Genomic DNA, 25,890 nt, shown 5'->3' on the forward strand with positions numbered 1-25,890 from the left:
GGAGAATGTAATATAGTCTAAAGTACATTATATTTGGGGGAAAAGTTGGATGTTAGTGTCAGTTTAACTTAGAAACTCTTTATGGAGTACAATTCTGTACATGCCCTGCCATTACATCTGAGTTTTGGGTTCTCTTAAACTACAGATTCTAAACACTTTTCATTATTTTTATAATATAGATTTCTTATCTAATTATTGATTTCAATAATGTTTAAATACAAGTTTTGAAAGTACTAGAATAGTAAAATGGTCACGATACTATCTTCATATTTGTTTTAATCCAAGCTAATACATCAAGATAAAAGTAAGATATTACTTCCAGTTGAATAGTTTGTGTTGTTTTTAAAATTTTATCTTTATGTTACTCTGCAAAGTTTTCCATGTAACATCTGTACTTTATAATTTTTGTCTTTTTCCTCTCTTTTCTTTTAAAATAAACAAAGAAGTGAACAATTAATAAATTGAAGTTTTCTTAACTAAGAGGTGCAGATCATGTTGTGCTGTAAAGCTGGATCGGAATTTGCTAAGAGGAAATTCTTCAATCATTACTCGCTAAGCCATGTAAAATAAATGGCCTATAAACTAAAGGAACAGTATGTGTGCATCTAAGGGAACTCCATGCTCAGCTGGAGCTTTCTTTGATGTCTCCACCGCTTCATTTCCCTCAGCTGACAATGTGAACAACTTTAAAATGCTGTGTGCCTCCCTTCTGATGCACCAAAAGCTCTTTTTTTTTTTTTTTTTTTTTTCAAGAGGTTTTATTGGTTTTTTTAAAAACATTTATGCGGAAAAGGGTAAGTGGAATAGTTACAAATTTTGGCAGTTGCAAGTATGGCAGACGCCCCCTCCCTCCAGACTCCTAGGTTACATCAAAATATCAAACCTTATTACATAGTCATAAAAAAAATCAGCATATTAATTCTAGAAAAAATACTTTTCAATCAGTTTATATAATTATAATATATAGTCTAGTTGTAAATTCATTAATACTTTCGGTCTGTTTATAACATTGTGGTTTTCTTATTTATTTTTGTGATCTGAGCTTTCTTGGTGTTGCCCCTTCACCCCCCGCTGGCAGAGCTCCGGCCCCTCCCGTGTCCTGTATAACCGTTGTAGTGTCATCTGTTTTTTCTAGGTTCGCTTTGTTTTTTTCCATAAAGGCCTGTGCCTCTATGGGTGTGTTGATTCTGATTCTTGTCTCCTCCCAGAATATCAGCATACCTTCAGGCATCAACCATCTAAACCACACCCCCTTCTGGTATAATTTATTCGCCAATTGCGAATAGCTTTTCCTTTTTTCCCTAATTTTTTTGGGAATCTGCTTTAGAATGGTTATCTCCCTATCGTGGTATGTCAGTGTTTGCCCCCTTTGTACACCCAGAATTTCATCTCTTGTGGTTTTCCTAAGAAATTTAATATGAACCTCCCTGGGTACATTATGTGTTCTGGCATATGCTGAATTCACTCTATAAGCTAGATCTATCTCCCATTCCATCTGCTGTTTATCTTTGTGTATGTATTCAGCTAGAATGTTAGTCATAATGTCCCTTATATTTTCCCCATCTGCTTCTATTACATTTTGAAATCTAAGATAAAAGGACATTCTTTCAAACTCTGCTTTCATTTGTTGGATGTCAAGTTCTTTGTTCCCCTTCTGTAAGGCCTCTACCCCCCCCCTCGCCTCCGCCACCCCACCCTCCACAAGGTCCAGTCTCTGTGAGTTCTTAAAGATTTGGGCTTGATTCTGTTTAATTTCATCTTTCATTTCCCTTAACTGTTTCTTAATTTCCTCCTGGCCTTGTAAAATTTGTTGAAGCATTTGTTGGAAGTCTATCTCTGTAGTCTTGGGTTGCATCAGTTCTGATATCTTTGACTGTGTAGCTGGACTAGACGTTGCAGACGTTGGAGCAGAAGTAGCAAAGCCAGGCTTTCCAGGAGGTGGTCTTTTTGGAGACATGGTTTATGAAGCAAGGAGATCAGTCAAAGTAGAGACTGGGCAGCTGGAGAGGTAGAGCAGGCAGGCGAATTCAGAAGGCAGAGGATCCAAACAGATGGGGATTTCTTTAGTCACTCTAGCAGTAGATGAAAGTTTTTTTTCTCCAAAGAGTTCAGAAAGTAGCAATCCACAAGAAATTCCTCTGGGTGACTCGGAGACAAAGACCGGAAGCCTGAATTTTAAAGGTGGAGTCAGGTTTCACAGTTCATGAAGACAACGGAAGTGTGCCATCTTGCCCTGCCAGCTTTGGGCTCAGAGGCATAGTAAAATTTTTAAAAGTTCAAAAAGTTCTCAGTTCATCCATTAGTTCTGGAGCTAGGTCGAATGAAAATCACTTTTATAGGGGTGAGGCATCATTAGTTGGCTCTCCCCCCTCCTCCTCTCTGGGGATGGAAGGAAAGTCTTTTCAAGCCGCTTATCCGAGGGAGGGGGGGAAATCCCCCTCCCTCTAGCCGCACCTCTAGCAGGGATCCGAAAGTTTAACTTTTTAAAAGTGCTGAAAAGTTCATCAATTCAAAAGCGAAGGAATGCAGAAAGGAAGCCTCTCACCATACTGCCGCTGCTTCGTTCGGAAGTGTGTTCTCCGATCGGCATGGGGCGAGACGCGTGCGCACGCACGTCCTCCAAAACTGCTCCCCGATGCCTAGAACGAAGCGGAGGAGCCCCCGCCAGCCGCCGCCGACGCCAGGACCCTCCGCGAGCCGTTCCTTCGGCAAGACGCCCCTCCAAGGCGTCTTGTGCCCCCCCAGAAGCGGGGGAAGCCCACCGGGAGAGCTGGAGCAGGCAGCGATCTGCCTGTCGCCGTAGCCGCCGGAACCGGAAGTCGCCGCACCAAAAGCTCTTTTGAACTACAGTCACTCATTTGAAAGGGATCTAATAAATGACCCTGGAGTTAGTCCATTTATTCCTTAAACCGGAGTTCGTTCCAAAGAATAGAATTTTTTTCCACCACCTTTCCAACCTTATTATTCCTTGCCCAGGTTTTCTAGCATTAGAAAGACATTTTCTAATTTTTCAACTAAATCCACCTGCTAGGAGTTCAAAGATCATTGCTTCTGGTCCTCTATTTTTAGACTGAAGAACAGAGACTCACCTTCTCCTCAAACTCTTTTCACATTATAAAGTAACTTGATTTTCTGCCTTGGAACTTTATTGCTAATGTTTGCATTTTTCTCCATGCAACATGATATTGCATTAATTTGCAGCCTATTCTTCTTCATCCCTCTGTCAACCGTTTGCCAAGAACGGAAGATACTTACTGCTGCACCAGGAATTCCACGCAGACCTTCTGAACCAGGTTGGCCTGGAGGTCCTTGTGGGCCCACAGGCCCCATTTTCCCTGAGGGACCGTCTATTCCAGATTCACCCTATGGGCAAAGAAGGAAAGAGAGGGGGGGAAATATCCATTTATCATATAAATATTAAATTATTTCAAGATTGTCCAATGGTTAGTCACTATTTTCATGGAGCAGATAGATAGCTTTAAAGAATACTAAATTAATTTAATTCACTTTGCTTTTTGAGCTGAAGGATAGAGGTGGCTATTGTAGAATGATTTCTTGTATAGTATGTTTTGTTGTCGAGAACAACAAGCCCTTCTCCTATGCATACATATGTACAGAAATTAATTAGATTGACAGTTGAATGTTACTTCCTCCAATATACTCTGTGGCAGAGGCTGCAACATGGTGTTTCTCAGTCTTAGCAATTCTAAGATGTATGAACTTTAAGATTACACATCTTAAAGTTGCTAAGATTGAGAAACGAAATATGTGTCTTCCAACATAGAGAAGTCATTGCTACTTTTCAGAATCTTCTGAGATATTTGCCTCGCCTCAGTCCAACCCTGCAGGAAACACTGATAGTGGAAAAGGTGGAAGAAAAACAAACAAAAGAAAGAGAAACTAGCATTCTTTTATTGGATACCAGAATAAAATTAGCTTGGTTTCTATCACCTTGATCCCCTTCTCACCCTGTCGACCTTCACGTCCAGCTGGCCCAAAAGGTCCCTGGAAAAGAAAAATGAAGTCCCTGCATAAATCACTTGGATTAAGATCTTGTGGTTTAACATTTCTGCCCTTCTTCTACAGAACACTTAGTTCTTTTCATACCAGGGGTGAGTTGCTCCCGGTTCTAACCGGTACGGTAGGAGAGGTTCCAGAAATTTACCGTACCTTTTAGAATCCGTTCCTCCGGTGGGAGAGTAGTGATTCATACTCTCAATTTTATTAAATAAACATGTAAAATTCTATTCTAATCATAAGCTTATACAAAAATTAAACAACATGCTATTAGTTTGAAAAAAATCAGGCACATCACACATAATAAAATGGACAGTATATTAGAGAGGAGCCATCCCCATGGAGTGGAAATTATATATATAAATAATAAAAAATCTTTAAAAAGTACACATGGATTCTTATGAATATTATTCAGACAATTAAAGATAAATTGAGAATTCATATACATTTGCTTAATTTTAAGCAAAGCCAATAAAAGAATTCAAGTCAACCTCAACCTCCTTTATAAGCAGGACATCATTATGGCTTTTTTTTAAAGGATTCTTTTCATTTAAAAGAGCTCAGAAATACAATCTTTATTTGATATCTGGACCAGGAAAGGAAAGTTACATATTTTCAATTTCATCTAACATGGCATATATGTAATTACAAATTATATGCCATATTCTGGAATCTAAATGAAGCTAACCTAAAATTATAAAACCAGCCTGCATAGAGCCAATGTGTCCTTTTATCAGAAGGACCAGTATCAGAAAAAGTTAAAGTGTCCCTCATTCTGGAATTTTTGCTAAAGCAGAGAAGATAACATTTATTTCCAGGTGAGTTTCTGATGTGAAATTGCAAATGCATGATTTCCTCTAAGGGGCCTTAGATGCATTTTAATATTGGTTCAGCTTGTTTACAAGAAATATTTTCTACTTATGGAAGGGAATGGGGCTGGAAGGTAAGTTGATCAAACAGAATTTTCATGGAAGCATCCATTGTGCTTTACTGGCTGTATCCATTGGGCTATATATACATACATCATTTTATTCTGGCAGATTTTAAAAAATCCTTTAAAAAACATTGTATAAATGTTTTCTTTCATGACATTTTTAATATAAGGAGCCTTTGTATATAGCTTCTCATAAAGTAGGTTTTCAATATAAATTCCCCAAGAACTTCATTTTGTTTTATTTTTGCAAATTACCTTGATGTTTTCCTTTATTGCATAATTATCCAGATGCAGGCTTTTTTGAAAGGAAGTTTCTCATTTTTTAAAAAAAAAAACCAAATCAAATTACCATCATTTGGCTAAGAGGGCTCTTGTGCCAGAAATATCACATCTTTAATCTATGCCCAATTTTCTTTTAGCTGCTTTATAGCCCATCAAGAAAGTAGTTAATAAGACTTTCAAGTAATATATAAACATAGCATTTCCCTGTGTCTGGTTACTGTGGGTTGTGCTTTGCAATATTTTGCTTTGAATCATGAAAGGAGTGATTCCATGGGTGTTCCTCTGTTATTTTGATATATTTGTCATCAAATTGAAAGTAGATAGTGAGGTAGAGATTGATGAGGTGCATGAATATCAGTATTTCAATCTTACCTTATTTGGTTAGGCTGAGTGTGTTGTGTAATACATTGATTTTTTCACTACCTTCAGATTTATGGATACAAAGAGTGCTGTGGCATCAAATGAAACCATACTTTCATTTTCTTCTATGTTTTAGGCCGTTGATTTTTTGGGAGGTACTGTAGTGGGAAGTTGATAGAATATTCACTCCCCTCTGTGAGATGTCTGAGCTTTTTTGTTCTTTAGCTATGTTGCATGTTGGGGTCCCTGATAATGATACAATTGGATTAAAAGAAGTGTTGGACTTGTGTATTTTGGGACATCTATAGAAGCATGGGGGGATGGGTCTACTGTTTTTCATCCATCACTGTTCTTTTGTGAATTCTCTTTTTTGTTAAGTCATTAAGGGTTTTCTTGACCAGGTCATCTAGTTTCTCTATTGAGTTCAGGCTTTCTGGAATGTAGATTTGTTTGTCTTCCATGTCTTTGGATTTTTGTGTATATTGTATGCTGTCCATAATAACTGTAGTTCAATATTTGTCTGCTGATGGTGATGGTTTGTTTCTTTAGATTTTGGGGGGCTGCTCAGTCCTCTGCTTTGAATTGTTTCCGATTCTGTGTTTTGATCTGTAGGTTTTATTGTCTGTTTTATGTTTTCTTGAGTCTCTGTGACAGGACCTGTCCCTTTAAACCCTGTTTCTAAGGTTGAAAGAATTCTAATTGATTAGCATTGTTTATGTCAAGGGTAGTTAACCTTTTTTTTACCTACCGCCCATTTTTGTATCTTTGTTAGTAGTAAAATTTTCTACCCGCCCACCGGTTCCACAGTAATGGTGATTTATAAAGTAGGGAAGTAACTTTACTTTATAAAATTTATAAAGCAGAGTTACAGCAAACACCTACCGCCCACCATGAAAGCTGGAACGCCCACTAGTGGGCGGTAGGGACCAGGTTGACTACCACTGGTTTATGCAATGTCTATACCTTTCACTGCAGGTGAGAACTGCCTCATCTGGTTTTGCCAGCTGCCTGGGGCCCTGAGGGGGGCGCTCACTGCTAGAAGTGGCTGATGGGATAAAAATACCTTGTCCCTGTCCTGTCTGACTTTTTACACTCTTAGTTTGGTTTCAGTATATTTAGTTCTTAATAACGTTTTAACTTTGTGTTGTTTTAATCTTTTAACTCTGTCTCACTTGTTTTACAACCTGTAAGAAGTCTAGAGTGACCTTGAAGGGGAGATGGACAGAATAAATAAGTAAATAAATTAGATAGATAGATAAATGATAGATATAGATAGAAATAATGATGATAGACTTTTGAAGGGCATTGTTGTGCAGTGGATTGTGGAGGACTGAACATGTTGATTACTCATTTAGGTTCTTTGATTCCTGGGGATTAGCTTGAAGAGTTTGTTTTTGAGTTTTGTTTCCCTTTTTTCAGCTTGTCTTAAGAGATGTAGTCTTGATGGTGGTTGTCAGCATTTTTGTGTGTTCTGGGCTCATAATATGATCCAGTTGTTCTTGAAATTATTTAAGGAGTGCCAGTATTTGTTTAGTCTGGGGTGAACATCCATGATCCATAGCTGCATCACTTTTTGGCCACTTTGTGCTGTTTATTGTGCTATTTATTGGAGATTTGTATCTGATACTGGTATGCAGACCATGCTGTCATAGGCATTCCTACAGAAAGAACAGTTGTTCCTTGGAGGTTTGCCTATGTAAGTCCCAACTTACCCTTTTCCCTGGTGGCCCAGGAGGACCTATTTCCCCAAAAGCTCCAGGTGGACCCTAAACAAAATTACAAAAATAAAACAAAAAGTATTATTTCTATGGACATCATTTGGGAAGGCACGTGTTGTAGTGTAGAGAAATTTTCCTGATCCCATAACATGGTCTGATGTAGATCAATCACACACACACACAAAATGTCCCTGAGTGCAATGAAATGTAATTATCCTTGATTGGATTGATATAAGTTTCCTGCTATGTATAAATATGCCACTACACATGAATGCAGTATCTACTTGTGACAATCATTATTTGGATCAGTGGATGTGACTTTTAAGTATACATCAATATTAATATTTTAAGAGACAACTGTATATTATGCAACATTCTGACATCAAAATACTTTTAACATTTTGATGGGTTTTAACTGTTTTCATTTTAAGTTTCTCATGTTATTCATCACAGTAATAGCAGTAAAATACATACACCGGTGATATTGATTTATCATGGTTTCCCCTGGTTTGCCTCTAAGTTCTGGAAATTTCAGGTAACATAATGTTGAAAATGTATTTGTTGTCTCCTTTAGAGAACTTCAATTCTAAGGCTTCGTTAATTTATTTTATTAAATTTAGACATCTCCCTGACTCCCAAATCCCACTTTAAAAATTTTAAAAATTGAAAATTCAGGGGAGGAAACAAAATAGTCAACTCCATTTGCATATATAGTGAGCATGTAGATCCCATATATAAGGAGGGGATCTGAACTGTCTGTAACTAACCAGGAAAAAAGTTAATAATTGGTGAAGAATCCACCAATGAGTACCATCTGCGAAAAAAGCAAATTCATACCAGGCAACCTTTGAAAAGGAATGGAAAATAAAACTGGCAATATTGGCAATACAATCTTTATGTATTACATCCAAATCTATAATAATGTATCATTCTGGTCACCAATTTTGAAAAATGGTAATAGAGATGGAAAAAGTACAGAAGAAAGCAATCAAAATGTGTGTGAGAGAGACCGGGTGAATACTTTGCAATTTGAAAATATTATAATTTGAGCTTATTTAGTTTGGCAAAGAAGGATAATATGGAAAATGCGGTCAGGATATATAAAATCATGCATGCTGTGGAGAAAGTGGACTTTTATATATATGAACCTAACCCGCTATTCATTTTCAAGATGAGCAGCAATATGTGAAGCACAGAAAATATATAAGAAATAGAATGGAAAAGAAACCTAAGGATATAAAATAAGAACAAAACAAAGGGAAGTAAAGCTAAATTTAATTCACATCATACTTTTTTTACACTCTTCTGTTCTTGTTTCAACCATGTCCCCAATCACTACATACGTTTGTTGTTTAGACCTCATCTCTCTATTTTTAAAGGTCTTGTCAACTCCATTCAACAGCATATATTCATTTTGCAGTTCAATCCTCACTGATTTTCTCTGTATGATCAAACCGACTCAGTGCGCTTCTCTCGTATCAATTACCCACTTTTGTATTCAAATCACATTCATTGAGCACTCATTTGTTCTTGACCCTCTCTTTTTGCCTTCTTCCCCTTCAGCATTCTACTTAGTTTTGTGTTTCTTCTGACATTCCCAACTCTTTTTTCAATAGATCAAAGTGGATATAGAAGCAGTCTTAAAAACATTTCCACTTCTTTTGATAAAGAAATATTCTTCACAACAGATTACATTACTATCCATTACTTTTCTTAATATCTGAACACTTCTCCATCCATTTTGCCATTTTAAATGAATATTTCACCTGCAAACACACAAATTCATCTCTCTTCACCATTTTTCCATGATTTATGAAAAACGTGCAATGTTTTGCTCCATTTTATCTGTCAAATACAACCATCTTGGCTTGAAAATCTTCACAGGCAGCTTCACCATAAGTAAATCACATTAATATTTTAACATTTTTCATAGTAACATTCAAAACATTTTTTGACTTATTACTTTCATTCCCTTACAAATCCTTAACATCCTGTTCCCCACTTTCCCTTATTTCATTTTCATTCCAAACAATTCCATTAGTTTTCTTCTTAATTCTACTTACTCTGCTGGAGACTCCTTGTTTAGTTCTTTTCACACACTTCAAATCACATTTTCATTTCTTTCAAAATTGCTTTGTATTTTTCTTTCTTTCTTTTTTTTCTTTGCTTAACAATCATACAAAGCCTACATATCTTGCTCAGTCATGCCCCAGTCATGTCTTGTTTGGGCTATTGCAATGCACTCTACATATGACTACCCTTGAAAAGTATCCAGAAACTTCAGCTGCTGCAGAATGCAGCCACATGAGTAATTTTGGGTGCCCAAAGACAGGCACATGTAACACCTTTGGTTTGCAAGCTACATTGGCTTCCAGTTTGCTTCCAGATCTAATTTAAGGTGTTGGTTGTGATTTATAGATCCTTACATGGCATGGGGTCAGGCTACCTCAAGAACCATCTTCATCCCATTACATAGATTCTTCCTCACCCCAAAAGGCAGGGAAGGTATGTTGTCAACCCCTTCAGTTAAGAAACTCTGACTGACAGAAACTAGGAAGAGAGCCTTCTCTGCCATTGCCCCACCCCCAACCTGGTTGTATATTCTCCCCATTCTGGAGATTAGGCAGGCCTTCACTCTCCTGGCCTTCTTTTAAAGGAATTAAAACATTGTTCTGTGGCTTCAGGTGGGGAGCTCAGAGGCGCACATAGAAATGGGGCTGGCTAGTGCCCTGAAAGCCTATCTTCATCTTCTAATTAATTTTAAGTGTTTAGTCATCCTTGCCTTTTAAGTTTTTAACTATTATACTGTTTTTATATTTTAACATTTTATTATACATCGCCCAGAGCCCTTTTTCAAGGAAGATCATTGGCATCCTTCAATCTCAAGAGACTATGGTATCATGCTCTGGAAAGAGGTCTTAAAGCAGCATCTGGTGTGGCTAAAAAGGCCAATTCGGGAGTGGCAATCCCTTACACACTGAGGGCAGATACATTCTGTTCCCTCCCCCCCCCCCCCAGCCCCCAGATTTCGCTGGTTCTGGGACTGCCTCTTTGTCTCAGCCTGCCGAACAAGTGTATCTTTGAATTGGAGAAGGCCACGTTGTGTCTTTAGCCTCCAAGCTGAACAATCAGAGGAAGGATCCAAGGAAGATGGGCGATTGAAAAATATGAAAAGTAAATAAATACATATCTACAGATATTCTCAGTCATCTAGGCCATGGTTGTTCCAAACATGTTTTTTTCAAGTGGTAAATGAACTTTCTGTTTTTTCTTTGAAGATGTTTCGCTTCTCATCCAAGAAGCTTTGAAGAAGATTCTAGGATGAGAAGTGAAACGCGTTCAAAGAAAAACCAGAAAGTCCAGTTGCCACTTGAAAAAGCACCTTTGGGAAAAGTAAATACATAAATAAGTAAGTAAGTAAGTAAGTAAGTAAGTAAGTAAGTAAGTAAGTAAGTAAGTAAGTAAATAAATAAAGTCTCAATATATATTGTTGTTATCAAGGTACGATATGGACTTTCTTTCTTTTTGGCAAAAGTGAACAAGAATATTGTTACAGAATAGAAGGTATAGTTCAGTGATGGCGAAACTTTTTTGGCTCGCATGCCAAAAGCGGGGGGGAGTGCAGGGGGGGGAGTGCACAGGTGTGCCATACCCATAATGCTTTGCGCATGACCACAGTGCACATGCACTCACGATCACAGTGTGCATGCAGCATGACTCCAGTGCGCATGCGCGCACGACCAGCACTTCCCCCCATTTTTGCCATGCTTTTTTCGCCCTTCCCAGGCTCTAGAGGCTTTATAGGAGCCTGAGAAGGGTGAAAACAGCTTTCCCCCCCACCCAGAGGCCCTCCGGAGGCTTCAGGAGCTTCCCTGAAGCCTCTGGAGTGCGAAAAACCGACCCTACAGGCAAACCAGAAGTTCGGGAACAGACTTCCGGTTTGCTCATAGGGCCGGGTTTAGCCATCCAGAGCCTTCAGGGGCCTCCAGGAGGCTTCCCTGAAGACTCCGGAGGGCTAAAACCGGCTCTACAAGCAACCCAGAAGTCACTTTCAGTTTTCTCATAGGGTCATTTTTTTGCCTCCTGAGGGCTCCCGAATGCTCCAGAGGACTAAAACCAGCCCTATGAGCAAACTGGAAGTCCATTCCTGAACTTCCGGTTTGCCCGTAGGGCTGGTTTTTCGTGCTACGGAGGCTTCAGGGAAGCTCCTAAAGCCTCTGGAGGGTGAAAAATGGCCTCAAAAGAAGGCCGAAGTCAGCTGGTCAGTGCCCGCATGCGCGCTGGCCAACTGACAGGGCAAGCCTCGCGTGCCCTGACAAATGGCTCCGCGTGCCACCTGTGGCACGTATGCCATAGATTCGCCATCAAGGGTATAGTTTCTCCACCAAGAATGTTTTCTATACTTACTGGAAGTCCTGGATCACCCACGTCACCCTTCTCACCAGAAATTCCATCTAGGCCCTGCATAGAAGTGGACAGGAGCAAAGCAAATCAGATTCTGAGTACAGAGAATATAAATGAGGCCTGCAACAAAATGTTGTAACATGGAGGGCTACAATTCAGAGTTTCGTCACTTAATATGTCATATCTTCTTCCTTTTATGCACCATATCGTGCTTTCCCAATTCCAACTTGAAACAAGCTTCTCTAATCACTGAATATGCTCAAACTTCATCAGAATATTTAGGGAGCTCCACCTATAGATCTTTTTCCTAAAGTATTTATTAATTTCATACCCAATCCAGGTGAATCTCTAGCTCCAAAACCCTTATTCATATATATCAGGAATATAATTAAAACCTCTTTATTATTCACATCAGGAAACCTCTGTAGATTTTGTTGAAATATAATTCCCAGAAAAAATTAATTACTGGATCTGACGGTTTCAGCTGCTGTTAGCATTAGTTTAGTGACACCCGGAAGGCCACAGGATCCCTCTGCATTCCTCTTCTATTGTGATTATTCACCCCAACATAAAAAGGAGCCAAGGTCCTGTCTCTTCTTGCATCCAGCTAAAGTTATGATTGATTATAAATCTAAAACAGCAACTCCTAGGTATTGGAAAGTTAAACGAGCAGTTCCTAGATGGTGAACTGAGTGCCTAAAAGTGAATTCTCTTTTTATTAATCTCTTAATTCAGGGTAGAGTTAGGGCAGTCCCTAACCTAACTCTCTCAAGAAAAAGAGCAAACAGTAGTGCAACTTTCATGTAATTAAAGTTATGAAAGACAAGGTCAGAGTAGGATCCCAGTATGCGATTCCCCTTTTCCTATAAACAACAACCACAAAGTTTGTAGCTTTCAAACTTTTCTCCTTACCCCACTAAATTCTTTGGCAAAGCAGGAAATGAAATGTGACAATGTTGTGACTCAGTTGAAAGTTGATACTTACAGGAGGACCAGGATCTCCAGTTGGACCCGAGTCACCAGGGAATCCTATCGGACCCTGTGATGGAAAAATGCAATAAGGCATAAATATCAGAAAGTGCCAGTTTCTCCAAAGGTGAAAGGGAACCACTCCCTCACAAGCCTAAGTGAAAATAGTATCAATCGCAGATTACGTCAGTTAGTCTTGTTTATGGATTTCTAGATCTCCTGAATTTAAGATCTGAATTGAGAGAACACCATCTTGAATTATGCCAACTATGTTAGAGGATTGCAACTGACAGCCACGTGGTTCATTCCAGTTTTATCAATTAATTTATATTAGTCAATTAATATTAAATCGATTGATATCAATTGACACTAACTGCATCTTGAAAAGCTGCAGTTAACTTTACTTCACTGCAAAATGAGAATGCTCACTCAGCTATCCATTCAAAGCAGCCGTGAAATCTTTTCTGGAAGTTGCTATAGAAGTGGATAGTCAATAAGGCCATAGAACAGGGGTGTCCAAACTTGGGAACTTTAAGACTTGTGGACTTCAACTCCCAGAATTCCCCAGCCTGGGAATTCTGGGAGTTGAAGTCCACAAGTCTTAAAGTTCCCAAGTTTGGACACCCCTGCCATAGAATCATTTTATATCATATGTAGATGGATCTGACGTATTTTCCATAAAAGAGGTAGGACCAAATAGCTACTTTCCACTTTGACATTCAGGAATCATTAACTCACCATGTTCCCTTTGGATCCATCTTCTCCTGGGGGGCCTTTTTTTCCAGGTGGCCCTGCTGCTCCAGACTGGCCAGAATCTCCTTTTTCACCAACATCACCTTTCACTCCCTGTGAATGCATAGAGAGATATATAACCCAGAGTTCCCCACCATTGTTCATTAAATCATCCTTAGCATTAAGCTGCTCACTTATATTAAAGAGAGGGAAGGATCAATTAATCAAGTGATCTTATACTTCAGAGAGTGATGTGGTATAGACAGACATTGAGTTCTAAGTAGCGCGCCCTACTAAGAATGGGGAAGGAGTACCACAGTTGAAGACTTCACGAAACTTGGAAACTTACTTGTTGGCCTGGCTGCCCTGGTGGTCCAGGATCCCCTGCTTCCCCTGGCTCACCCTAGAAGGTAGAGAAAAAAAATAAAGAGGGAATCTTGAACCAATCTCTAGCCAATGTTGCATTTCCAGTTCTTATTTTGAGACCAGTTTTCAGATATGCACATTGACACATACTAACATCTACCCATCTATTTTTTAAAAACTAGACTTCCTCAATGTACCCATGAAACTACTTCATTGGTCTCTGCCATGATGCCTGTCATTTTTCTTTTAAAAATATATATTTGAAAAAGTAACTTTAGCAGGATCTTTATTTCCAATAACACTGTTGGTTCTCACAAACACTTTTAGAACAAAAATACCAGTTGAAATCAGCCCAGAGCTTTGTTTGGAAGTATATCATCTGTCTACAAACCTCTACACCAGTGTTTCTCAAACTTGGCGACTTTAAGTCCTGTGGACTTCAACTCCCAGAATTCCCCAGCCAGCTATGCTGGCTGGGGGATTCTGGGAGTTGAAGTCCACAGGACTTAAAGTCGCCAAGTTTGAGAAACACTGCTCTACACAGAGAGAGGGAGGAGAGGGAGGGAGGGAAGGAAAGAGAAAATAAAATAAAAATAAAGGTAAGGTAGACAGAAGAATCTGTGAGGTTCAAATAGGATGGTGACAGGCATCCTTGTCAATTTGCTTTAGAGTGAATATTTTTTATTAGTCATACAGACTATTATTTTTTTAAATGTAAAAACTTGTAATAGATTCTCAACATTCTCCAAATCACAGAATGAGGATGAAATTTTATAATCAAGAGAAAACTTTTCTGGTTAGAAACTGTCCTCTAAGACAAGATTCAGGTTCTGATATATCCAGGAACTCCAGAAGGGCCTAGAAGTCATTGGACCCAGATTTCCTTATCCTTCCTTTTTAGATGCTTATCTTATGCAGAATTTTGTTATCCTCCTATCTATGGACATGTTCTGCAAGCTAAAATGTTCTTTATAATTCTTCCTCTACTTGTTGATAGCCAGAGCACAATGAACGTACACTAATTTCTTGATATTTCCAGCTTTCATCACACTCTCTTTCCTTCCTATTTGTTACCACACTGAATTTGTTTCCTCTTGAATAACTCAAAGCACCATGTATCTGCTGCTAGCTAAATTCTAGGCTGCCAGAGAAAAGAGTATGCAAATTTTACAGGGAAATTACAACCTTCTGTTCCCTTGCAGAGATGTGGATGTACTGAGGAAAATGCTGAGGCCCATGGTGTTGGTTCCAATACCATCACATAGTGACAGGCCATTAATTCATTGGCTTTGTATTTTTATGCAAACTTATCTCATTTGCATTTTCTAAGGTAGCACAAGAATTAAAACACAAATCTCCTTCATGGTACACTCTTTTTCAAATATTGCTATGCCATTTCCAAATAAAAGATAATAGACCCTGTTTGATGAAGTCATCTGTATATAACAGGGGTTACCCCTTCACCTGAAATATCCTCTCAGGCCTCACCTTTTCACCAACGGCACCAGGCTGGCCTACTCCACCACGCTGACCTTGTGGGCCCTGAAATAAAAAGATACACAACAACTAGTTGAGAGAAATCACTCAATCCTGAGTGTTAACTGCTAAGCCGATTACTTAATCAGTTCAGAGCATTCTGTTCCCTCCAACTAATATTACATGTGTTTAGTATCTGAAGCCTTGTTGTTTTTAACTCATCCCCTTTTGCCTTATGTCACAGTTTCAGACTGAATAACTCACTGACATTTATCATCTTTGGACGGTGCAATTTAATACCCTGAGCATTTCCTGACACCAAACTATGTTTCTCTTTTCGCATGCAGGGAGCTTCATGCATATCAGAAGGCCCTACAAATTAATGGATGCTGCTGAGCCCAGGCACTTACTTAAATTGATTTTCAAGGGTCCTCATATGATTACTTGACATGCTGCATTACCTAGGCATCTATCTACCTGCTCAATAGCTACAGCTATTGAAGTCTCTTGGGGATGCTTTCCTGGTGGGACCATTCATCCATCAAATTAGCACATCATGGAGACTCACGAAGCTATGCTTAGCAGTTGTTCTATTTCCATGGACCTGTTTTTAAGCGTCTATTGATAAAGGGAAGGCTGAATTTGTTTTATGACTGTATTAATTTTTTCTGTCTCTATCAGTTTAATCTATATGCTAGGTTTATTTCAATAGCCATTAGCCTGTTTAATTTACTTCTTAATTTTCTATTCTGTCTTTCGATCTGCAAGGATCCCTGGGAGCATCCATGCTTTATGGTTCTGATTATATTGCATCTAAAACTATTACAATGAGTAATGGCATAAAACCCAATCAATAAATGAAAAAAAAAATATATGTGGTCACTGTAACCGTAATTGTTTTGAAACTGTTGTTACAAAGTCAATGGATGCAGATCATTTCCATTAAGAAGATTGCTCAATGTGCAATGTACTGTATATATTACACAACAGCTTTTATATAAAATGAACATGTGAGCTCAGCATTATGAATAAATGTGCTGATCTATCACTTGGAACATATCTGGAATATAGCGTGGTAAATGGGAGCTATACAGATATTTGGGGCTTTCTCATCTGCCATATTTTCATATTCAACCAGCAACACTTCATAGCACGTCTTCTCAATAGTCCAACTACACTTGCACTAGTCATTCATATAACGTGTTGCAACTCCATGCAACTCATCTTCAAGGATTACCCAAATCTGTCAGTCTAATATTTATATATAAATTGATGTCTCCATCTTCCCTAGGAGGAAGATGGGAATGTAGTTTTGAGAACCCAGGATACTCAAATGACTGAAATCGCTCTTCTCCCCTCTTTGCCCTACATGAGAAAAAAAATGTTGCTCACATCTCCACCACTGGAACCTTGTGGGCCTTGGGCCCCTGGAGCTCCAGGTGGACCCTAGAGAAAACGGAAAGAGAATGATTCATAAGTGATTCTAATAATAAAATCAAGCCTAGGGTCAAAGGTGAAGCCAGAAGGTAAATGAATGACTCTTACCATTAGCCCAGTTTCACCACTTTCGCCCTTCTCACCTGGGAGCCCTGGCATTCCCTGTGAGGGAAACACACACATATATATAGCAGTCTACAGTTGAGCAGTAGAAGTTCATTCATTTTCTGATTCTGGACAATGCTCAGATTTAAAAGAGCATATGTGAAATTTAGGTAGGGTGTTTTCTCTCTTTTTTAAAAAAAAAATATTTGTGAATGAACTTGTAATTTAATAGGGAGATCGATGGAGGCATAGTCATGAAAGTGACAGGATTGTGTAACTGCACCAAAATCTTGAATAACCGAATGAAATGTTTTCATTTTTACAGTAACATAAGATTTCAACAAACTATGATAAATGACATTCCTTTTTAAATTAATATTTGGAGAAACAAGATATTCCCAATGTATCAAATTTCAGCATATCAAAAATTAGCCAAAGATTGGTTTCTGCTAGAATCATAAACCAAAGGGTTTTTTAAATATTTGAACTGCATGGGTTTGGATGTTTGGCTTTTAATTCAACAGCTCTTTTGTACAATGAACCAGCTAAAGATAACTGATTGCATAACACTAAACCAAAAAAAACCCGAAGCTACCCAAGTTATAAATCATTCAAGTTTAATGTCCTGTGTAAATGTAGCTATTATGTTTTTTAGCAGATTTGCTTAAACATGTTGTGCAAATGTAGTCAGTGAATGATACATGATGAATTAAGGAATTAGTCTGGGATTGGAGAAATCAGGTCCAAGTCTCTACTCAAATACTGAGTTCATTGGGTGAGTTAACAGGCACTATCTCTTAACCAAGCTTACTTCACAATGCTAGTGTTCTGAGGATAAAATGGGTGATCCTTGAATGGGCTATTTGAATTCCCAAAGGAAGGAGAGGATTTAACTGGGTAGAGAAATAGAATGAATTGAAACCTATGGGTTTTTTTGTGCTGCCTTCATTCAAATTAATGTAGCCTTCTAAAGATCGTTTGTTGGTCTCATACCCACCTGTAAACCAGGTGGGCCACTGACACCTGGCAAACCACGGACTCCTTCATCTCCTTTTTGGCCAAACATGCCCTGCTGCCCTCGGCGCCCAGGCTCTCCATCAACTCCCTAGTAGCAAAATATTATGTTAGAGATCAACGATTCTTCACTTGCTTTAAGCGAGCCAAAAATCTGGGATGAATGTGACACAATGGAAAGCATTTTAATCAAGCAGGAGGATCTTAAACATTACCGTGGGAAGGAACTTCTTAATAGTTAAAGAAAATAGGGATAAGGGAAAGGAGCTGAGCTGTACATAGAGGAGACAAACGGTTTGAAAGGAAATGATGTATATATTTACTCAAAAGAAAGACAAACATTTCAGGGGAGGGGAAATCTTAGGGCATTTTGGATTTACTGAAAATACAGAAAGAGGCAGGCTTTTTTTTTTGTCCACTAAACTTCTTAAATTCATATTGTTTCAAACAAAAGTGTTGGGGTGAAGCAAGACTCACAGCAGATCCTGGATGCCCAATAGGACCCTGGATCCCGGTTGGTCCTGGGGGTCCCTGTTGAAAGAGAAAGTAAATGAAACAGTGACACTTAGTTCTCTGTTCCTGGTGCTGAATTCCTGGTCTTCCAATCTTTTAAAGAAATCCTGGTAGTCCAACCTTTAAAAAATGGCAAGCAAATGTGGGAGTAATTTTAAAGGGCAATTGTTATAAGTTTCATCAAAGCCTTTGAGTAAGCTCCTTCAAACTCACAGCATCTCCTTTGTCGCCCTTGCTTCCCTTCTGTCCCGGGCCACCCATTTCTCCCTACACACACATACATTAAGAGACAGAGGGAAAAAATAGAGAAAATATCATTACAGCAATTATTATCAGGAACATTTCTCCCACCAACTAAAGTCTTGGCTAAGGAAACCAGCTATAGGAATAATTGCTGGGAAAATCTCAATAAAGTTGTTGCCAAGCCATGTGTTGCCAAGGAAACAAAAATGGGTCTATGTAATCAAATGGACCCAGTACACTCCCTATTTCCTCCAAAATGCAGATCCCTTACTTTGTAACCGTCTTCTCCAGCAAGTCCTGGAGGCCCAGCTGGCCCTGGAAGCCCCACTGGACCAAGGATTCCATCACGACCAGATGGACCCATAGGTCCTCGATCACCCTGGGAAAAAGAAAACATAAGGATGGGGTCGAATAAAGACGTCTGCTATGGAAAAAAAAATTCACTATGCATAGAAAAGTGGATGCTGTGGTTTAATGGATACCTTAATTAGACACACTTTGGGAATAAACTTTCTTCAGACTTCTCAATTCTAAATTCTCAAACTAACTAGATACTGGCACTCAAAGATCCTTTGCAATCCATAAGTTATATACAAGTATAGACATACAAATTTACATCTGAGTTATGTCACACAGGGGATGCTGATAGAAAACTCTCAAAGTGGCCACAAAGCTACATAAAAATTAGGTTGCTGGCAACCAGTCAATTAATAGTCCCAATTTATGTTAGGAATAAAAGATAAATAATCAGCCCAGGCCACTAATGGCAAGTTTTCTTCCATTCAATTTTACTTGTAGTAATTTTTACAAATCAGCCTGTGACCTAATGAGCACATTTGAGTCTAACAAATCTTGAGGTTTGACTTTGACATTATTTATACCAGGAAATTACAGACAAAATCTTGTATAAGTACCACTGTTTCATCTGTCGCCCTGTTCTGATGGACAGGTTGCTTCTTAAAGTGCTGCAATTGGCAATTTATAAGGCAAGTATTAATGTAATGGTACTACTTCTTAATAATACAAGTGGGCATCTGGAAAACTTTTTAGTACTATTATTCATTCTTGGTATTTGGCTTCCCTAAATTCATTTATATCTACAACACTTTTCTTTTTCCTATTAGTATTTTAATCCGATAGTGACACTCTTTTAGATTTTAATTAAAACTTGGCTAAGTGCAAAATTCTGCATATTGCCTTTAGAAATGCAAAGTCTTGTTCCCCATCAAAAAGATTAAAATATAAAGTGATGAAATGAGAGAAAGGCATGGTTTTATGCACAAGGTCCAAAGCATTTCTAGGCTGAATTTATACTATCTTATAATGGACAGAACCAGACCTAGGATGGAGCAAGTGATGCCACCTGTGGATCTGAGCAAAGAATCTCTTTGCATTGGAAGTAAAAGAATGAGACCTTAAGGATTTATTATTTCTCCACTCCTGGATCTTATGGTTTCTAAGCCATGATTCCCAATCTGATATTCTTCAACAAGCTGGGATCCTTTCCCATCACAGAGAAGGAATTATAGGCTAACATATCTGGAAGTATTATAGCCTATAGAAAGGCTATAATAAGCATTCATTAGATGACTTTCCTTTATTGAAGCTTCTAGTTCAGGGGTGTCAAACTCGATTTCATAGAGGCCTACATCAGCATTGTGTTTGATTTTGGGAGGTGCGGTGGGGGTGGCCAGCTATACGTCACTCGGGTCAGGGGTGCCTGTGGTGGCCCAAGATCTCTGCCAGTGAAAATGAGCTGTTTCCAGGGTGGCCGTGTGGGTCAGATCTAAGTACCCCATGGGCCGGATCCAGCCCCCGAGGCCTTGAATTTGACACCCTGTTCTAGTTCACCTGCTCTTTAGGGTAAGATCATCTTGCAAATTAGTTGAGCTCTGAATGTCTATTTCTAAAATTGATCATTAATGGCAACACGGTGCCTTGTACATACCGGTGCTCCTTTCTCCCCTGCAGGTCCAGGTGGTCCAGGATTGCCCCCTCTTCCTGGTAGTCCAATGCCTCCAGCTGCTCCAGAGGGACCTCGCTCCCCAGGAGGACCCTATCAGGAGATAATAAATCTATGAACCCCATCTATTTGATCTGAAGTTATCTTTCATGCAAACCTGCTTTGATTAATGTTCGCTATTAATTAATTCAGGCTGCAACATCACTACCAAGAATTTGACTCCAAGACTATCTTGCTGCAGTAAGGGTGACTTTACTTCACTGCTAATGAGTATTATTTGCAGACACTCTCTCTCCATCATGCAACAAAAGTCTGATCTTCCTTTTGAAGTTAGGGGAAAATACTAGTTTACTTACCATGGAGCCTGCTGGACCAAGTGGCCCTTCTGCTCCTTTCAGGCCTATTGGTCCCTGTGATAGAAAGTAAAACAAAAGAAGATGACTTTCCATGGAGGTGCCATCATTTCATGTTCCCTTCTTATTCTCATTCTCCTTTTCTATTGGATCTTTTAGATCACAAACATACAGGAAGGAACAGGAGAACTTTACTGTGGTTGAAGAGACCAAAGGCTCATTTATTCTACCATGATATTTCCAATAAGGAAATTGATCCATGGAATCTTTTACCCAAGGGCCAAGACATAGCAACACAGCATCCTTATGTTATGCATTTCAAGCACATTGCAATTAGAGGTCCATGGTGATTGCAACTAAATAACCCAGTTAAATTAAATTAGCCTGGTACATCATAGTCTTTATTATATTCTATACCCATCATAATTATTAAGTTCCACGTTATTTCCTGTTCATCTTCTTGAACACTTACTTTCTCTCCAACAGGACCACGGCCTCCTGTGAAGCCTCTAATTCCAGTAGGACCTGGAATGCCTGGAATGCCACTAGGTCCAGGGTCACCCTAGAAGTAAAGATCTAGTTTTACTATCCAGTTACTTCTAACCATTTTGATGTGAGCTGATTTCATTTGTCCTGCCGTACTTTAGACAAACCAATTGTTTCCTATAGTTACTGGACCCAGATGTATGGATCAGCATGTGGCCTTGCTGTGGTCTCACTGCAAAGGATTTTGTAGAATGAAGTTTACATAAGCAAGCTCTTAATCCTTGTATTGATCATGACAAAAATACAGAATAGTTATTGCCTTAGGACTGAAATGCAGCTCTTTTGGGATGTATATGTTGCAATCTGTTTAAGATAAGGTTAATTCTGGTTTAGGAACACTTGGCAGCATTTAGGAAAATCCATTCCTTTTCACCTGCTCTCATCCCTTGTTACTATGGTACCTGTAAGTGCTCACCTTGGCACCTTCCCTACCAGCAATACCGGGCAGGCCTTGTTCTCCAGGAGGACCAGGGGAGCCTGGGTGGCCTCTCTCCCCCATAGGACCAGTTTCTCCTGTGTTTCCCTGCAGAGAAGATGCAATGCTTTTGAGAGCAGGTTAAATTTATCATAAGACACAACTATAAAAATATTAGTACTATGTTGGGTCATCTTTCAGATCATTCATTTTGCATTTCAAGGAATTCAACTGGTATTTCCATTGCATCTTCTTATTGATAATCTCTTCTTCTTCCTATATACATAGACTATAATGTGTGTGTGTGTGTGTGTGTGTATGCTACTGAATTGAAGGCTTGACACATGCATGCTAAGCTATCTGATGGTTTTATATATAACATGTAGCTATTATATCCATATATTTACTAACTCGTAAGAGTTGAAGGAAAACGTAACATCATTGAAGCTAATAAAAGATCTCAAAGGAGGATGTATACAGTATCCTTGACAGAAAGCCAACCAGATAAGCAGCTTCAGTGAAAGAAAAAGTTACCTGCCAAAGCAGTCTATTTCACTACTGCTAGCTCTGTTTGCTATGAAGTACTAAGTAATGTTTAGCTAATACTTACTTCCTTATGTCTACTACTTCCCAGATTTTCATTCAGAACATTTTAATTTTCAGAATTGGGAAGAAGAATATGAGCACATGGATATTATATCCCCAGTAGAAGGGGGGATATTAAATATTAAATACATAGGAAATAGTCATTGTACTTAATTAACTTTAATTTTGCAGCATCTGTAACAAATGATATCAGCAAGACAACAAGCGTACAATAACATAATCATACAATTGCCACTAGTGGGTCCCCACTCAGAGATCAAATATGGCCCTCTGATTAAGAAATGTTACATGTTCCACTGTGGTAGCTAGAAATTCTGGAATATTTTTCATGCATGGTATCTACTAAATTCAAACAGATATCATTAATTTTCTACATCAGGTTTGCACATGGGTCTTATTGCTACTTTAGCAACATGGATAATATCTCAGCCAAGGTTGCCCAGTTTTAATTATGAATTCATATTTTAATTATAAATAAATAAACTAAAGAACCTCTTTACCTGTGGCCCCACAACTCCTGTTGGCCCCGGTGGGCCAGTTTTGCCATGAAATCCCTATAAAAAAGAGAAAGAAAGATTACTGTCTAAAATGAAGATATTTTGATCCAATGAAGATCTCTTTCATGGTTCATTCATCCAAGAGCCCAACAATTCCCAAACAGATATTGGATAATTAGTTTCAGGATTCCATCAAGTGGGACCATGAACCAAATTCTTGGGGAATTTCAAGTATTGGTCCAATGTATCTGAAGAGTCGTATCAGATAAGACAAGTAAAAATGCAATGCTCAACACCTGAAACCTAGTTGAATATTTTAGTTTTGACGATTGATCACCTTAGAACTTGTAGAGACAATGGTGTGACTTACATTTTTTACTTCAGCTCATGGAGAAATGAAAATCATTTTGGAAAGTCAACAATAGAATGCTGAGCCCATTAAAGAAATATAGAGAAAGCAGTCAGACAAATTATCAAGGCAAGAAATCAGCAAAGGAAAACAAGAGAAACAAGGAGGCAGTTATCCACAGACCACATGGCAACAACCAACCTTGAGAGAAGTTTATATTAATACTTACTGCCTCACCACGCTGGCCTGGATGTCCTGATAGACCATCTTTTCCTATAGGACCCTTCCAAACAGAAATAATTGTTGTTTTAAAAAAAAGATTCTGGTAGATGTTCAGAATCCTTCCCTCACTTAACTTCATTATTTATTTATTTGTAACTCCTCTAAACCAACCAGTCAATGGGAAAACTGGCATACTATAAAGGAAATGGCAGCTTTTATGAGGAAATATTCAATAGGCCCTGGAAAACAGAAAAGGAAGCAGACATATTAAAAGAAGGACTTGGGCCATTATTGAAAAGATATCTTGATCCAGGGAGGGGAGAACAGGAGAAAGAGGCTCAAAGTAATGCTCAAGAGGCTCAAATGTTCACTAGACATTAGTTGATCTAGAGAACTGTTCTGACAGGCTTTCAATAATTTCTCTTTCCAGAAATGCAAGAGGTACTTGTTTTCTGAGTTTGCCTGCTTCCAATACCATCTTTATTTACAAGAATATAATTGAGTCCCAAACATAGTTGTAGAAAACGTAAATGGTGGGTGAACTGCAGCTCAGCAGTATGTTTAGAGGTTCACCAGTTGCCTTAAGAAAAAAAAGAGAAAGATAAGCTTGGATGGCAGGAAGTGTTGCAGGAGAATGAGGGTGTGGTGAAGATTTCCTATTAAAAACTGCCAGATTCTTTTAGCATGGGCAAAATTAGGAGGTAGAACCACCACCATCTTTATTAGCATTTCTGGCCATTCCGTTTGTCTACCCCAAGCATGTAATCATATGACTTCAGCTGTATACAGACACACACACACACACACACACACACACACACACACACACGAACACACATATTGCACCCTTTGAAGGAAAATCTGTTTTGGGTTTATGAATGAAGACTTGGTCTGTCTTACAATTGCAATGGCTCTGTAGAATCTATTGTGCTACTGTTTAAATGAATGTATTTCACAATGCAGTATAGATGGATAGCCATGCTGAGCTAGACCTAATAAAATTGTTTTAAGATTCCAATACATCTACTAAAAAAAGGCCTCGGAAATTTGGGGCTTGTGAAATCTATATCACATGTGTTCAAATAGCAAACAAGGATTACAGTTTTCGAAGTGTTCTGATCATGAACATGGGAGAAGAGATTGAAATATGGCTTCCCTCCAGAGCCCCCCCCCCCCCCCCCAGTGGCACTGAGATGGGAATAAGATAGCTCTGAAAAGGAGAGAAGATTAAAGAAGATCTAATAATAAATTCTGCCACCTGGTCCCCTCCAGGCAGCTTTAAAAGAATATGTCAAGCTATTAAACTGTTATGATAAAAATATGCCCCACATTTTTATGCTATTTCATCTTCTTTATGCAATTAACATGTTTTAGGTAAAACTAATTTGGTCAAAATGAATGCCCATGGCAACAAAATAACAAAGGAACAGGATTCAAACATGTTTCCTTAACTCAAATGCCATTCTTTGGATTCTACAAAATCTGACACTGGTGGTAATCTTTTAGGTATCTGAAGTTTTACGTATCCTGTATACCTTACAAAAGCAATTCTAGTCCCAGGCAGGTAGATATCCAATCTTATAATCCCAACTGTGTAAACAACCAATTATCCAAACCACCAGTTTGCAGCAAAGTAGACCCAAGTTCTTTCATTTTCAAGTAAAAATATAATACCACCAAGACTTAAATTCTGCACCTACCAGTATATTTACTTATAGGTGTCCTGTAATGAACAGTAAATCTATTGATTTTTTAAGTCTTTGAATACACAGGCTATTTTTAATTTGGGCTTTGCATTCTCCCCGTGCATAATTCACATGGTAAATTTTTATTAGGTAGATTGTAATAATAAAAAGTACAATCTGCTGTCTCATACACAACTATTTTATGGAATATTGATCTTTACCTCTTCCTACATCTAGTTAAATAGAAATTTCTGTAAAAGGAACAGTGGGTTACTTACTGGCGGCCCCTTTGATCCTGGGAATCCATTGGATCCCTGTGGCCCAGTGGGCCCCTGTGGGAAAAGACAAAAATACTTTGATATATTTTAGCTTCCTATTCTGCTTTCCCCACTCTCACATTTTATCACATTGTAAATATTTAAATTTCTGAAGTTAGTTCTTCATCCTACAGACTTTAAAGAAACTGTTTATGCAGTGATTTTTTGCTTTGGCAAAAGAGTTTCTCAGGAAGAGAACCTATGATATCATAAAGGCAATGCTATTTCTGAGACTGTTGGATCCATGAAGACATCTCCATGGTTTCAACAATCTCAGAGATGTCATGGCCTTTATGATGTCATAACTTCTCTTCCTGAGACATACTTTTACCAGAGGAAGAAAAAAGATTGCTGACCACAGGTGTCC

General features: G+C 38.6%; 1 protein-coding gene across 2 annotated transcripts in view; it reads right to left on the minus strand.

The window, feature by feature from the left end:
- Positions 1-25,890, minus strand: part of COL5A3 (collagen type V alpha 3 chain) — a 134,260-nt gene that overhangs the window by 14,351 nt on the left and 94,019 nt on the right. For both annotated transcript variants that reach the window (XM_081934690.1, XM_081934691.1), the window contains 21 exons: positions 25,485-25,538; positions 23,529-23,582; positions 22,954-23,007; positions 21,848-21,955; positions 21,359-21,448; positions 20,890-20,943; positions 20,519-20,626; positions 18,842-18,949; positions 18,541-18,594; positions 18,292-18,345; positions 17,798-17,905; positions 16,804-16,857; positions 16,651-16,704; positions 15,271-15,324; positions 13,766-13,819; positions 13,423-13,530; positions 12,701-12,754; positions 11,719-11,772; positions 7,306-7,359; positions 3,952-4,005; positions 3,256-3,363 (listed from right to left, as the gene is read on the minus strand). In XM_081934690.1, the coding sequence (XP_081790816.1) occupies positions 3,256-3,363; positions 3,952-4,005; positions 7,306-7,359; positions 11,719-11,772; positions 12,701-12,754; positions 13,423-13,530; positions 13,766-13,819; positions 15,271-15,324; positions 16,651-16,704; positions 16,804-16,857; positions 17,798-17,905; positions 18,292-18,345; positions 18,541-18,594; positions 18,842-18,949; positions 20,519-20,626; positions 20,890-20,943; positions 21,359-21,448; positions 21,848-21,955; positions 22,954-23,007; positions 23,529-23,582; positions 25,485-25,538 (1,494 nt within the window). The remainder of the gene's footprint in view (positions 1-3,255; positions 3,364-3,951; positions 4,006-7,305; positions 7,360-11,718; positions 11,773-12,700; positions 12,755-13,422; positions 13,531-13,765; positions 13,820-15,270; positions 15,325-16,650; positions 16,705-16,803; positions 16,858-17,797; positions 17,906-18,291; positions 18,346-18,540; positions 18,595-18,841; positions 18,950-20,518; positions 20,627-20,889; positions 20,944-21,358; positions 21,449-21,847; positions 21,956-22,953; positions 23,008-23,528; positions 23,583-25,484; positions 25,539-25,890) is intronic.

This window comes from Natrix helvetica (assembly GCF_964273705.1).
Source record: "Natrix helvetica genome assembly, chromosome: 1".
Taxonomy (NCBI): Eukaryota; Metazoa; Chordata; class Lepidosauria; order Squamata; family Natricidae; genus Natrix; species Natrix helvetica.